The 15,571-nt window shown below is 46.3% G+C and overlaps 1 protein-coding gene across 1 annotated transcript in view; it reads right to left on the bottom strand.

Annotated features, from left to right (window-relative positions):
* LOC124035286 (nitric oxide synthase, brain-like) overlaps positions 1-15,571 on the bottom strand; it is a 103,723-nt gene that overhangs the window by 51,032 nt on the left and 37,120 nt on the right. The window contains 3 exon segments of the mRNA XM_046348744.1: positions 3,379-3,520; positions 12,959-13,050; positions 15,103-15,265. Of these exon segments, the coding sequence (XP_046204700.1) occupies positions 3,379-3,520; positions 12,959-13,050; positions 15,103-15,265 (397 nt within the window).

The following is a 15,571-nucleotide window of genomic DNA, read 5'->3' on the forward strand; positions in this document are numbered from 1 at the left end:
CTAGGCCCGCTGGGTATTGTGCAGGCTTGTTCTCTGTTTATTGGGTCTAATTGGTTAGTTTAGTTTGTAGGCTGTTTAAGGGCACTAGGCCCACTTGGTATTGTGCAGGCTTGTTCTCTGTTTATTGGGTCTAATTGTTAGTTTAGTTTGTAGGTTATTTAAGGGCACGAGGCCTGCTGGGTAGTGTGCAGGCTTGTTCTCTGTTTATTGGGTCTAATTGGTTAGTTTAGTTTGTAGGTTATTTAAGGGCACTAGGCCTGCTGGGTAGTGTGCAGGCTTGTTCTCTGTTTATTGGGTCTAATTGGTTAGTTTAGTTTGTAGGCTATTTAAGGGCACTAGGCCTGCTGGATATTGTGCAGGCTTGTTCTCTGTTTATTGGTGTTGGTTCATTAGTGTGATCTCTATTTTTTTGGACAGTTTTAGTCCTATTTATTTGGACGGGTTGCTTCATGCGCCCTTGTGTTTTGCATGTCCGTTTTTCCGCTGTCATTGGAATAAAAGATCCATGTACGGAATGACCTGCTCTCTGCGCTTGACTCCTCCACCCACCATTCATAGAAGTCTTAACAACTCCCTCCACCTACCCAAAGACGTCAGAGTACAAAAATCGGTTAACCACCTAACTGAGGATCTAAATTCAACCTTGCGTAATACCATAGATGCAGTCGCACACATAAAACCCCCCAAAAAATCACAAGAAATGTGCTCCCTGGTATATAGAAAATATCTGAACCCTGAAGCTAGCTTCCAGAACATTGGAATGGAAATGGTGCTCCACCAAACTGGAAGTCTTCCTACTAGTTTGGAAAGATAGTTCCATGTAATATCAGAGAGCCATATCATCCTATTTCTCCAACCTAATTGAGGTGAATAAGAACAATCCAAAGTGTATTTTTGATACTGTCACAAAGCTCAATAAAAAGCAACGTTCAACAAGAGAGAATAGCATCTCTTGACACATTCATGAAAATAGTAATGGCCTCTAAACCTTCAAGCTACACACTGGAGCCCATTCCAACTAAACAACTGAAAGAGCTACTTCGTGTGCTTGGTCCTCCTATGTCGACCATAATAAATGGCTTCCTATCCGCCAGATGGCAGTAATAAAAATGGCAGTAATAAAGCCTCTCTTGAAAAAAAACAACCTTGACCTGTAAAATGTTAAAAAACTATTGGCCTATATCGAATCTCCCATTCCTCTCAAAATGTTTAGAAAAAGCTGTTGCGCAAATAATGTATACGAAACACTTCAGTCTGGTTTTAGACCCGATCATAGCACTGAGACTGCCCTCGTGAAGGTGGTAAATGACCTCATATTGGTGTCAGACCAAGGCTCTTTATCTGTCCCTGTTCTCCTAGACCTTAGTGCTGCTTTTGACACCATCGATTACCACATTGTTTTGGAGATTAAAAACCCTAATTGGTCTACATGGACAAGTTCTGGCCTGGTTCAGATCTTATCTGTCGGAAAGATATCAGGTTGTCTCTCTGGATGGTTTGTCCTCTGACAAATCTGACAAGTTTTGTCGTTCCTCAAGGTTCCGTTTTAGGACCACTATAGTTTTCACTATATATCCTACCTCTTGGTGATGTAATTTGGAAACACAATGTCAACTTTCACTGCTATGCGGCTGACACACAGCTGTACAATTCGATGAAACATGGTGAAGCCACAAAGTTGACAGGCCTGGAAGCCTGTGTTTCAGACATAAGGAAGTGGATGGCGGAAAATGTTTACTTTTAAACTCGGACAAAACAAAGATGCTAGTCCCAAGAAACAAAGAGATCTGCTGTTGGATCCGACAATTAATCTTGATGTTTGTACAGTCGTCTCAAATAAAACTGTGAAGGACCGTTACTCTGGACCCTGATCTCTCTTTTGACGAACATATCAATAATATTTCTAGGACAGCTTTTTTTCCATCTTTGTAACATGGCAAAAATCAGAACCTTTTTGTCCAAATTAATGCAGAAAAACGAATCCATGCTTTTGTCACTTCTAGATTAGACTACTGCAATGCTCTACTCTCTGGCTACCTGGATAAAGCACTAAATAAACTTCAGTTAGTGCTAAACCCAGCTGCTAGAATCCTGACTAGAACCCGCTAGCGCTAGCCTTTCTACATTGGCTTCCTGTTAAGGCTATGGTTGATTTCTGCTAACCGACAGGTTTTACTGATAACCTACAAAGCATTACATGGGCTTGCTCCTACCTATCTCTCCGATTTGGTCCTGCCGTACATACCTTCACGTACACTTCGGTCACAAGATGCAGGCCTCCAGCTGGAGGCAGGGATTTCTCTTATAGAGCTCCATTTTTATGGAATGGTCTGCCTATCCATGTGAGAGACGTAGACTCGGTCTCGACTTTAAGTCATTACTGAAGACTCATCTCTTCAGTAGGTCCTATGGTTGAGTGTAGTCTGGCCCAGAGGTGTGAGTCAACCCCTTATTACGGGGGCAGAGTCACTGGATTACTGGTGCTCTTCCATGCCGTCCCTAGGAGGGGTGCGTCACTTGAGTGGGTTGAATCACACACGTGCTCTTCCTGTCCAGTTCTGCGGCCCCTCGGGCTTGTGCGGTGGAGGAGATCTTCGTAGGCTATACTCAGCTTTGTCTCAGGGTAGTAAGTTAGTGGTCTGTTGATATCCCTCCAGTGGTGTAGGGGCTGTGCTTTAGCAAAGTGGGTATATCCTGCCTGGTTGGCCTGGTCCAGGGGCATCGTCGACCCAGCTGTCTCAGTCTCAAGTCTCTATGCTGCAATAGTCTACTTGCTGGGGGGCTAGGGTACCTTTTCTCGGACCTGCTGTTTTTGACTCTCTCTCTCTCTCTCTCTCTCTCTCTCTCTCTCTCTCTCTCTCTCTCTCTCTCTCTCTCTCTCTCTCTCTCCCTCGACCTCTCTCTCTCTCTCTCTCTCTCTCTCTCTCTCTCTCTCTCTCTCTCTCTCTCTCTCGACCTCTGAATGCTCGGCTATGAAAAGCCAACTGACATTTACACCTGAGGTACTGATCTGTTGCACCCTCTACAACTACTAATTATTTAACTCTGCTGGTCATCTATGAACGTTTGAACATCTTGAAGAACAATCTGGCCTTAAATGGTCATATACTCTTATAATCTCCACCCGGCACAGCCAGAAGAGGACAGGCTACCCCTCAGAGCCTGGTTCCTCTCTAGGTTTCTTCCTAGGTTCCTGCCTTTCTAGGGAGTCTTTCCTAGCCACTGTGCTTCTACATTTGCATTGCTTCAAGAGCTGGCAAGACATAGTTGACAAGACATAGTTTGTGGTTTTATATCCCATGAGGGATACATAAGCCATGCTCTTACGAACTATAATTCACTTTGAATAACAGTGACCACAATGTCATTTAACTGTACCTCAGTGAACTCCACGTTGGCTGGGTCTCCCAGAATCTGACCGTCGGGTTGCTTGTAACCGGCATAGCGAATCAGCTGTGTGTTCCACACCCGAAAGTCGTGCTTGCCATCTGTCCTCTGAGGAAATATGGTAATGGCAGATCTGGAAAATATTGAAATGACCAGGTGTGAAAGTAGATTTAATTTCTTCCCTTAATTCTATGTTCAGGCTCCTTGGGCCTGAACATAAGAACTACATAAAGCAGAGGTGTGGATTCGAGTCACAAATATGATGACTTGTAACTCGACATTGACTTTAACATCAATGACTCGTGACGTGACTTTGCCTTGAGCCCTATGACTCGACCTGACTTGATATCCTCCCCCAAGTCCAAATATAAAAAATGATGATATTTAAAAAAGTGTGCAGCGCATCAACTCTTCATTTAACCGATTACAGTTTGAATCAGACAGCAGCCAATCACATTGTGCCAGCTGAGAAAAAGTTGTGCGTGGCAGTGCAGAGGAACATCGGCGAGTTAATTCAGATGGAGCCCTTCGAAAGATGATACACACAGTTATTATTTTCAGATATAAAGACGACTCTGTATCAACACAAAACGAATTGCAACTTACAAAACATGCGGGAAGAAAATGACAGTCGGAGGAACAACAATTTCCAACTTTGTTTGACATTTGAAGCTGCACAAAGAACGGTAAGTCGTGGCTAATATAGCCAACAGCTACAGTCGTATGAAAACGTTTGGGCACCCCTCTGAGGCTGCATAATAATTTACTCTGTCGTCATAGAAAATTATCACAGTGGCATGCCATTCATTTTCAAATAAAAGCTGAGTACTGGGGTATTGTCCAGACAAAGATTTTTAGTGTAGCAATGTTAAGTTGTATGAAATTAAATCAGATGTGAAAAATAGGCTATGCACAAATGTGGGCACCCTTGTCATTCTGTTGATTTGAATACCTGTAACTACTTAGCACTGATTAATTGGAACACAATTGGTTTGGTGAGCTCATTAAGCCTTCAACTTCATAGACAAGTGCATCCAATCATGAGAAAAGGTATTTAAGGCCAATTGCAAGTTGTTGTTCTCTTTGACTCTACTATGAAGAGTGTCAACATGGGGGCCTCAAAACAACTCTCAAATGACCTGAAAACAAAGATTGTTCAACATTATGGTTTAGAGGAAGGCTACAAAAAGCTAGCACTGAGATTTAAGCTGTCAGTGTCCACTGTGAGGAACATTGTGAGGAAATGGAAGACCACAGGCACAGTTCTTGTTAAGGCCAGAAGTGGCAGGCCAAGTAAAATATCGAAGAGGCAAAGGCAAAGGATGGTGAGAACGATCAAAATCAGCCCACAGACCACCTCCAAAGACCTACAACATCAACTTGCTGCAGATGGTGTCACTGTGCATCGTTCAACAATTCAGCGCACTTTGCACAAGAAGCTGTGTGGGAGAGTGATACGGAAGAAGCCTTTTCTGCACACATGACACAAACAGAGTAATGGAATAAGGTGCTGTGGACTGATGAAACAAAGACTGAGTTATTTGGTCATAACATGGGATGTTATGCATGGCGGCAAAAGAACACAGCGTTCCAAGAAAAACACTTGCCACCCACAGTAAAATTTGGTGGGGGTTCCATCATGCTGTGTGGCCAGTGCCGTTACTGGGAATCTTGTTCAAGTTGAGGGTCGCATGGATTCCACCCAATATCATCAGATTCTTGGGAATAATGTTGAAGAATCAGTCACAAAGTTGAAGTTACACCGGGGCTTGATATTTCAACAAGACAACGACCCAAAACACTGCTCAAAATCTAGCCGGGCATTTACACGGAGGAGCAAGTATAATGTTCTGGAATGACCATCCCAGTCCCCAGACCTGAATATCATTGAGAATCTGTGGGATGATTTGAAACGGGCTGTCCATGCTCGGCAACCATCAAACCTAACTGAACTGGAGATGTTTTGTAAGGAGGAATGGTCCAAAATACCTTCATCCAGAATCCAGACACTCATTAGAGGCTATGGGAAGCGTCTAGAGGCTGTTATTTTAGCAAAAGGAGGTTCTACAAAATATTGATGTGATTTTTCTGTTGGGGTGCCCAAATTTATGCACCTGTCTAATTTTGTTTTGATGCATATTGCACATTTTCTGTTAATCCAATAAACCTCATTTCACTACTGAAATATTACTGTGTCCATCAGTTATTTGATAGATCAAAATGAAATTGCTGATCCAAACACCCAGTTATTTATAAATGGAAATCATGGAAATTGTCAGTGGTGCCCAAACTTTTTCATACGACTGTATATATTTTATAACTTTACTGGTGTATCATGTAGGCTAACTTAACGTTAAATCGATGAGCCTCCACACAGTCAGTCAGTGCGGGAACGTGAAAATTGCACCCAAGATTGAGCTACAACTGGCTAGGAAGTTGGTAACCTAAATCCTGCCTGATGTTCCTAAAACAAGGGTCTTTCTCATGGCTACCCATGTATTTACATGGAAAAATAACATGTATTTGGAAAGTAATAAATATATTTTTTAAAAGCATTCATGATTTGTGTAAATGTAATATACTAACTATTACTCCTGTTAAAAATATGAAATGGTATTACATTTGGTGAAGAGTACATTATGACTTGTTTAGGACTCAAAACTGAAAATTAAAGACTTGAGGCTTGACATGATACTTGACGGTCTTGACTTGAGACTTGACTCAGACTAGCCTGTCTTGACTTGGGACTTGACTTGGGACTTGAGTGCTAAGACTTGAGCCTTACTTGTGAATTGTAAAACAATGACTTGGTCCCAAATATTTGTCGCTTAACTTTTGAAATGTATCCTTTTAACGTGGCATTAACATAAGCAGTCATGATGTTTTCATCTGATTGTCAAACAATCACTATAAAAGGTTCCTGTTGGCCTGGCAAGCTGCAAATGTTCGTCGACTCTAAAATAATTCCCGCGTCAATACAGTGCACTGTGCACCCGTCATTTGAAGAATGGAAAGAGACATCGCCAACAAAACCCTAAGATGTGTAATGAATGACAACGTCCTTCTTTGGGCCTACATCTCATTAGACCTGAACTGTGTCCACTATCTGCGCACCTCTTGGTCGTTTCTGCCTCGCAAAATTTCCCTGTTATTGTCAAACCACCCCTAATTTTTATGAGCGCATTCCACACGTTTTCAAGTCCATTTGCTCCGTTTTCATTAGGGTGACATGCGTGATGATAGATAATAGTGTAGTAGCCTACAGTAGTAATTATTGTGATAGGCTTATGTTGAACCAATACGGCATAACCCCACTATTTGTTATTATTTATTGAACCTTTATTTAACTAGGCAAGTCAGTTGAGAACAAATTCTTATTTACAATGACGGCCAAACCCGGACGACGCTGGTCCGCCCTATTTTGTCAATACTTTCACCCGTGGAAAATAAAGCCACCCTCTCCCAGCGAGAGAGCGAGAGAGCGCGAGCGAGAGAGCGTGAGAGAGCGAGAGCGTGAGAGAGCGAGAGCGCGAGAGAGCGAGAGTGAGAGCGAGAGAGAGCAAGAGAGTGAGAGCGAGAGCGAGAGAGCGAGAGAGAGCAAGAGCGAGAGAGAGAGCGAGAGAGAGCAAGAGCGAGAGAGCGAGAGAGAGCAAGAGCGAGAGAGAGAGAGAGAGAGCGAGAGAGAGCAAGAGCGAGAGAGCGAGAGAGAGAGAGAGAGCAAGAGAGCGAGAGAGAGCAAGAGCGAGAGAGCGAGAGAGAGCGAGAGAGCGTGAGAGAGCGTGAGCGAGAGAGCGTGAGAGAGCGTGAGCGCGAGAGAGCGAGAGCGAGAGCGAGCAAGAGAGTGAGAGCGAGAGAGCGAGAAAGAGCAAGAGCGAAAGAGCGAGAGAGAGCGAGAGCAAGAGCGAGAGAGCGAGAGAGAGCGAGAGAGAGCAAGAGCGAGAGAGCGAGAGAGAGCGAGAGAGAGCGAGAGCGAGCAAGCGAGAGCGAGAGAGAGCGAGAGAGCGAGAGAGCGAGAGAGCGAGAGCGAGAGAGAGCGAGAGCGAGAGAGAGCGAGAGAGCGCGAGAGAGCGAGAGAGAGAGCGAGAGCGAGAGAGAGCGAGTGAGAGAGTGAGAGAGAGCGAGAGCGAGAGAGAGCGAGAGAGCAGAGCGAGAGAGCAGGAGCGAGAGAGCAGGAGCGAGAGAGAGCGAGAGAGATGGAGAGAGGGAGAGAGAGAGAGAGAGAGGAGAGAGAGAGAGAGAGAGAGAGAGAGAGAGAGAGAGAGAGAGAGAGAGAGAGAGAGAGAGAGAGAGGGAGAGAGAGAGGGAGAGAGAGAGAGGAGAGAGAAAGAGAGAGAGAGATTTGAATGACAGTAGTATAAAGACGGTATCTATGGCAATGCAACAAATGAAAGTCTACTCACATAGTATCTAAAGGTTTAGCACAGTTTAACCCAGGGGGCTGTGGGATAAGGGAGCCTGGACAGTCTGGCAGGGCTAAAGCTGGGTTACTTTTAGTCCGTCCCCGCTGAACCACTGAACCCATCCTGTTGGGCTACGCTAAAGCCATGACAGGGAAAACCTGTTGATTCTACTAATCTGTCTGTAAATCTCTGACGCCCAGCGGAACAGTGAGAGGAGAGCAGCTGTTATGATCTGGGGCAGTTAGATACAGCATCTGGGCACCAGTCTCTCTACTACGCTCTGTTTACAGACCAGAAACTGGTGGTTATGTGTGGCTCAGTTGGTAAGAGAATGGTGCTGGTAATGATAAGTTCCATGGTCAATACAAGCCCCCTAAATGTTAAGGGAATAGACAATATTTTTGGAGGCTGAATCAGAAGCAGTCTGCAGATCAGCAAAGTTGTGATTTAGCCAACTCCATACTCATTTGATGTCATGCTATACAAAAACCTGACAGAGGACATGGCTAAATCACAAACGGATCTGCTATCAGGCTTCTACTACATGCTGACAGTGGCTGAATATTTTTTGATTTATGATATCAAGGACTATCAGCGGTCTTTGGGAATGTGAGGTGAGGCGAGGTGACTTTAATTCAGTGCAGGGATGAGTCAGACTGATACAGTTTGCCATTAATTAATTTGGGAGTAAAGACGTAGTTTGATTAGGCAGAGCTGTATTGGACTGATAAAGGACTAGCTGTGAGAAAAGTCTAGCAGACTAGAGAGATGCAGTTGAAGAGACACAGACAGACAGACGGACGGACGGACGGACGGACTGACTGACGGACGGACGGACGGACGGACGGACGGACAGACAGACAGACAGACAGACAGACAGACAGACAGACAGAGAAAGAGAGACGGAAAGAGGGAGAGATGAAGAGAGGGAGAGATGGAAAGAGAGAGATGAAGAGAGGGAGAGATGGAAAGAGAGAGATGAAGAGAGGGAGAGATGGAAAGAGAGAGAGAGGGAAAGAGGGAGAGATGGAGAGAGGGAGAGAGGGAAAGAGGGAGAGATGGAAACAGGGAGGGATGAAGAGAGTGAGAGGTGGAAAGAGGGAGAGATGAAGACAGGGAGAGATGAAGAGAGGGAGAGGGAGAGGAAGAGATGGAGAAGGAGAGATGGAGAGGGAGAGATGGAGAGGGAGAGATGGAGAGGAAGAGACGGAGAGGGAGAGATGAGAGGGAGAGATGGAGAGGGAGAGAGGGAGAGAGGGAGAGATGGAGAAGGAGAGATGGAGAGGAAGAGATGGAGAGGGGGTGATGGAGAGGCAGAGATGGAGAGGGAGAGCAGAAAAGATGGAGAATGAGAGATGGAGAGATGGAGAGGGAGAGATGGAGAGGGAGAGAGGGAGAGATGGAGAAGGAGAGATGGAGAGGGAGAGATGGAGAAGGAGAGATGGAGAGGGACAGATGGAGAGGGAGAGATGGAGAGGAAGAGATGGAGAGGGAGAGATGGAGAAGGAGAGATGGAGAGGGAGAGATGGAGAAGGAGAGATGGAGAAGGAGAGATGGAGAGGGAGAGATGGAGAGGGAGTGATGGAGAGGCAGAGGTAGAGAGGAAGAGATGGAGAGGGAGAGGTGGAGAGGGAGAGGTGGAGAGGTGGAGAAGGAGAGATGGAGAGGGAGAGATGGAGAGGGAGTGATGGAGAGGCAGAGGTGGAGAGGAAGAGATGGAGAGGAAGAGATGGAGAGGGAGAGGTAGAGAGGAAGAGATGGAGAGGGAGAGATGGAGAGGGAGAGAGGGAGAGATGGAGAAGGAGAGATGGAGAGGGAGAGATGGAGAGGGAGTGATGGAGAGGCAGAGATGGAGAGGGAGAGAAGAAAAGATGGAGAATGAGACATGGAGAGGGAGAGATGGAGAGATGGAGAAGGAGAGATGGAGAGGAAGAGATGGAGAGGGAGTGATGGAGAGGCAGAGATGGAGAGGGAGAGAAGAAAAGATGGAGAATGAGAGATCGAGAGGGAGAGATGGAGAGGGAGAGATGGAGAGGGAGAAATGGAGAGGGAGAGAAGGAGAGATGGAGAAGGAGAGATGGAGAGGGAGAGATGGAGAGGAAGAGATGGAGAGGGAGTGATGGAGAGGCAGAGATGGAGAGGGAGAGAAGAAAAGATGGAGAATGAGAGATGGAGAGGGAGAGATGGAGAGGGAGAGATGGAGAAGGAGAGATAGAGATGGAGAGGAAGAGATGGAGAGGGAGAGATGGAGAGGGAGAGGTGGAGAGATGGAGAAGGAGAGAGGGAGAGGTGGAGAGATGGAGAAGGAGAGATGGAGAAGGAGAGATGGAGAGGGAGAGATGGAGAGGGAGTGATGGAGAGGGAGAGGTGGAGAGGAAGAGATGGAGATGGAGTGATGGAGAGGCAGAGATGGAGAGGGAGAGATGGAGAAGGAGAGATGGAGAGGGAGAGATGGAGAGGGAGAGATGGAGAGGAAGAGATGGAGAGGGAGAGATGGAGAGGAAGAGATGGAGAGGGAGAGGTAGAGAGGAAGAGATGGAGAGGGAGAGATGGAGAGGAAGAGATGGAGAGGGAGAGGTGGAGAGGAAGAGATGGAGAGGGAGAGATGGGGAGGGAGAGGTGGAGAGGAAGAGATGGAGAGGAAGAGATGGAGAGGGAGAGATGGAGAGGAAGAGATGGAGAGGGAGAGATGGAGAGGGAGAGATGGAGAGGAAGAGATGGAGAGGGAGAGGTGGAGAGGAAGAGATGGAGAGGGAGAGATGGGGAGGGAGAGGTGGTGGAGAGGAAGAGATGGAGAGGGAGAGATGGAGAGGGAGAGATGGAGAGGAAGAGATGGAGAGGGAGAGATGGAGAGGAAGAGATGGGGAGGGAGAGGTGGAGAGGAAGAGATGGAGAGGAAGAGATGGAGAGGGAGAGATGGAGAGGGAGAGATGGAGAGGGAGAGGTGGAGAGGAAGAGATGGAGAGGAAGAGATGGAGAGGGAGAGGTGGAGAAGAAGAGGTGGAGAGGAAGAGATGGAGAAAGAGAGGTGGAGAGGGAGAGATGGAGAGGGAGAGATGGAGAGGGAGTGATGGAGAGGGAGAGGTGGAGAGGAAGAGATGGAGATGGAGTGATGGAGAGGCAGAGATGGAGAGGGAGAGATGGAGAAGGAGAGATGGAGAGGGAGAGATGGAGAGGGAGAGATGGAGAGGAAGAGATGGAGATGGAGTGATGGAGAGGCAGAGATGGAGAGGGAGAGATGGAGAAGGAGAGATTGAGAGGGAGAGATGGAGAGGGAGAGATGGAGAGGGAGAGAGGGAGAGATGGAGAAGGAGAGATGGAGAGGGAGAGATGGAGAAGGAGAGATGGAGAGGAAGAGATGGAGAGGGAGAGATGGAGAGGAAGAGATGGAGAGGGAGAGATGGAGAGGGAGAGGTGGAGAGATGGAGAAGGAGAGAGGGAGAGGTGGAGAGATGGAGAAGGAGAGATGGAGAAGGAGATATGGAGAGGGAGAGATGGAGAGGGAGTGATGGAGAGGAAGAGATGGAGAGGGAGTGATGGAGAGGCAGAGATGGAGAGGGAGAGATGGAGAAGGAGAGATGGAGAGGGAGTGATGGAGAAGGAGAGATGGAGAAGGAGAGGTGGAGAGGAAGAGATGGAGAGGAAGAGATGGAGAGGGAGAGATGGAGAGGAACAGATGGAGAGGGAGAGATGGAGAAGGAGAGATGGAGAGGGAGAGATGGAGAGGGAGAGATGGAGAGGGAGAGAGGGAGAGATGGAGAAGGAGAGATGGAGAGGGAGCGATGGAGAAGGAGAGATGGAGAAGGAGAGGTGGAGAGGAAGAGATGGAGAGGAAGAGATGGAGAGGGAGAGATGGAGAGGAACAGATGGAGAGGAACAGATGGAGAGGGAGAGATGGAGAGGGAGAGGTGGAGAGATGGAGAGGGAGAGATGGAGAGGGAGAGATGGAGAGGGAGAGATGGAGAGGGAGAGATTGAGAGGAAGAGATGGAGAGGGAAAGATGGAGAGGGAGAGGTGGAGAGGAAGAGATGGAGAGGGAGAGATGGAGAGGAAGAGATGGAGAGGTAGAGAGGGAGAGATGGAGAGGAAGAGATGGAGAGGGAGAGATGGAGAGGAAGAGATGGAGAGGGAGAGGTAGAGAGGAAGAGATGGAGAGGGAGATATGGAGAGGGAGAGATGGAGAGGGAGAGGTGGAGAGGAAGAGATGGAGAGGGAGAGATGGAGAGGGAGAGGTGGAGAAGAAGAGATGGAGAGGGAGAGATGGAGAGGGAGAGATGGAGAGGGACAGATGGAGAGGGAGAGGTGGAGAGGAAGAGATGGAGAGGAAGAGATGGAGAGGGAGAGGTGGAGAAGAAGAGGTGGAGAGGAAGAGATGGAGAAAGAGAGGTGGAGAGGGAGAGATGGAGAGGGAGAGGTGGAGAGGGAGAGATGGAGAGGGAGAGATGGAGAGGGAGAGGTGGAGAGGAAGAGATGGAGAGGAAGAGATGGAGAGGGAGAGGTGGAGAGGAAGAGATGGAGAGGAAGAGATGGAGAGTGAGAGATGAAGAGATTAACTGAGGTTCAAGGTGACAGAAGAATAAACGCAGGGAGGGAAATAGAAAACAGAGAGATCCAGATGGAGAAACTGAACTAAAGGGAAGTGAGCGACAGACCAGCAGAACATAGAGAGGAGAGGAGACAGAAAAGAGACAGAAAGACAACACTGAGAAAAGGGACAGAAAGACAACACTGAGAAAAGAGACAGAAAGACAACACTGAGAAAAGAGACAGAAAGACAACACTGAGAAAAGAGACAGAAAGACAACACTGAGAAAAGGGACAGAAAGACAACACTGAGAAAAGAGACAGAAAGACAACACTGAGAAAAGGGACAGAAAGACAACACTGAGAAAAGGGACAGAAAGACAACACTGAGAAAAGAGACAGAAAGACAACACTGAGAAAAGAGACAGAAAGACAACACTGAGAAAAGAGACAGAAAGACAACACTGAGAAAAGGGACAGAAAGACAACACTGAGAAAAGAGACAGAAAGACAACACTGAGAAAAGGGACAGGGAAACGAACAAACACAATTTGAGAAAATGAACTGCAATTTTTAAAGGAACAGGCTGGCTTGCTTTTATCTAGCTAGGTCTTTTTTATTTGTCTAAATGTGCACTACCAACTCACCTCAGGTTTCCTTTATTAGTGGCATACTTGATGTGGTTGCAGATGTAATTGTACATTCCGTGAGCCGTTGTGCAGTCCCTGGCATCGAATACCTGTTACAAAAACATGTATTTAAAGAATGTTACTCAAATATTTAAAACGCTACCACAGTTTTATTGAGAGCAAATCTTTCATCCTGAAGTTCTTCATCACGTCACCACACATGAAACAACACAAATTCAACACATATTTAAGGATCCAAGGACCTCAGTAAAAGCATGTTGTCATTTCTTGTTAACGCTATATGGTCAGGCAAATAAATGAAAGTGGCATCACTCTATTTTCCATTACAGTGTGATTTGTTTCACCTTAGATATAACTTCTTTCATCCTCAGGCTATATTTGATAGTTTTACTCCTAACCTTTGGGATGACTGCCCTGCCTCCGTCAGGGTGTATATAGACATAAAAGCCAATAAGTTATTGAAATAAAATGGTGGAATACATCCCTCTGCAATGCATTTATTTATTTTTCAAAGTTGACCTTTCCTTCTATTCAGTGCTTCACCCGATAGGTGCAAATTAGTCATATTGACATATTACACAGATCATGATGAGAGGGGGGGGGTGTTATGTACCTCCATTCCAGTGGATTTTAGATGTTTCTTCATAACTGGTGGCATATTAGCTTTAGTTTGGACAAAATCTAATCGAATTGTATTGGTCTCGTACACATATTTTGCAGATGTTATCGCAGGTGTAGCGAAATGCTTATGTCCCTAGCTCTAACTGCAGTATACCTTACAATGCAAAACTGGTTGGTAAGTGATCAAATACTTATGCCATGCAATAAAATGCTAATTAATTACTTAAAAACCGTACAATGTGATTTTCTGGATTTTTGTTTTAGATTCCGTCTCTCACTGTTTAACTGTACCTATGATACAAATTACAGACCTCTACATGCTTTGTAAGTAGGAAAACCTGCAAAATCGGCAGTGTATCAAAATACTTGTTCTCCCTACTGTATATACAGCTTACAGTGCTGTTACTGACCTGTAGTTTGGACCACTGGATACGTCCTACACAGTGTTGTTACTGACCTGTAGTTTAGACCACTGGATACGTCCTACACAGTGTTGTTACTGACCTGTAGTTTAGACCACTGGATACGTCCTACACAGTGTTGTTACTGACCTGTAGTTTAGACCACTGGATACGTCCTACACAGTGTTGTTACTGACCTGTAGTTTAGACCACTGGATGCGTCCTACACAGTGTTGTTACTGACCTGTAGTTTGGACCACTGGATACGTCCTACACAGTGTTGTTACTGACCTGTAGTTTAGACCACTGGATACGTCCTACACAGTGTTGTTACTGACTTGTAGTTTGGACCACTGGATATGTCCTACACAGTGTTGTTACTGACCTGTAGTTTAGACCACTGGATACGAGCGTCTACTAAATGACTTAAATGTAAATGTAAATACGTCCTACACAGTGTTGTTACTGACCTGTAGTTTGGACCACTGGATACGTCCTACACAGTGCTGTTACTGACCTGTAGTTTAGACCACTGGATACGTCCTACACAGTGTTGTTACTGACCTGTAGTTTAGACCACTGGATACGTCCTACACAGTGTTGTTACTGACCTGTAGTTTAGACCACTGGATACGTCCTACACAGTGTTGTTACTGACCTGTAGTTTAGACCACTGGATACGTCCTACACAGTGTTGTTACTGACCTGTAGTTTAGACCACTGGATACGAGCGTCTACTAAATGACTTAAATGTAAATGTAAATACGTCCTACACAGTGTTGTTACTGACCTGTAGTTTGGACCACTGGATACGTCCTACACAGTGCTGTTACTGACCTGTAGTTTAGACCACTGGATACGTCCTACACAGTGTTGTTACTGACCTGTAGTTTAGACCACTGGATACGTCCTACACAGTGTTGTTACTGACCTGTAGTTTAGACCACTGGATACGTCCTACACAGTGTTGTTACTGACCTGTAGTTTAGACCACTGGATACGTCCTACACAGTGTTGTTACTGACCTGTAGTTTAGACCACTGGATACGTCCTACACAGTGTTGTTACTGACCTGTAGTTTAGACCACTGGATACGTCCTACACAGTGTTGTTACTGACCTGTAGTTTAGACCACTGGATACGTCCTACACAGCGGGAAGCGTTCCTCCAGGCGTGTTTGGCTCCGTAGATCAGCTCTGTGTCCTTCAGCTGGTACGTTCCAGAACCCTCTATCTCCTTAGTCGCCTCCTCGAGCCGGTCAAGGTGGGCCTTCGAGCCAAACCTGTTACAGTATACACAGGCAGGAGGACAGAGCCGGGGGTAACACAAGGGTCATGTCAGAGCAATTGCATTTAGAGTCCGTTTTGCGTCAAAAACATTCTCTAAACCTCTTTAGGCTATTCTTAGCTGCTGGGCTGCGGGCTGCTCTGCCCCCTGGCCCCGGGGGTCCACCGTCCTGTGGATTGTCATTCTGGCCCTGGCCTAGTACACCCAAAGCCAGTAAAGAATCTTTCACAAAGTTCCTGAAGCGTGGTGTTGTGTTGGGTTGGGGGGCTGCAGCGCGGTGGACCCCTGGGGCTGGGGTGAC

This window comes from Oncorhynchus gorbuscha, linkage group LG05 (assembly GCF_021184085.1).
Source record: "Oncorhynchus gorbuscha isolate QuinsamMale2020 ecotype Even-year linkage group LG05, OgorEven_v1.0, whole genome shotgun sequence".
Classification (NCBI taxonomy): Eukaryota; Metazoa; Chordata; class Actinopteri; order Salmoniformes; family Salmonidae; genus Oncorhynchus; species Oncorhynchus gorbuscha.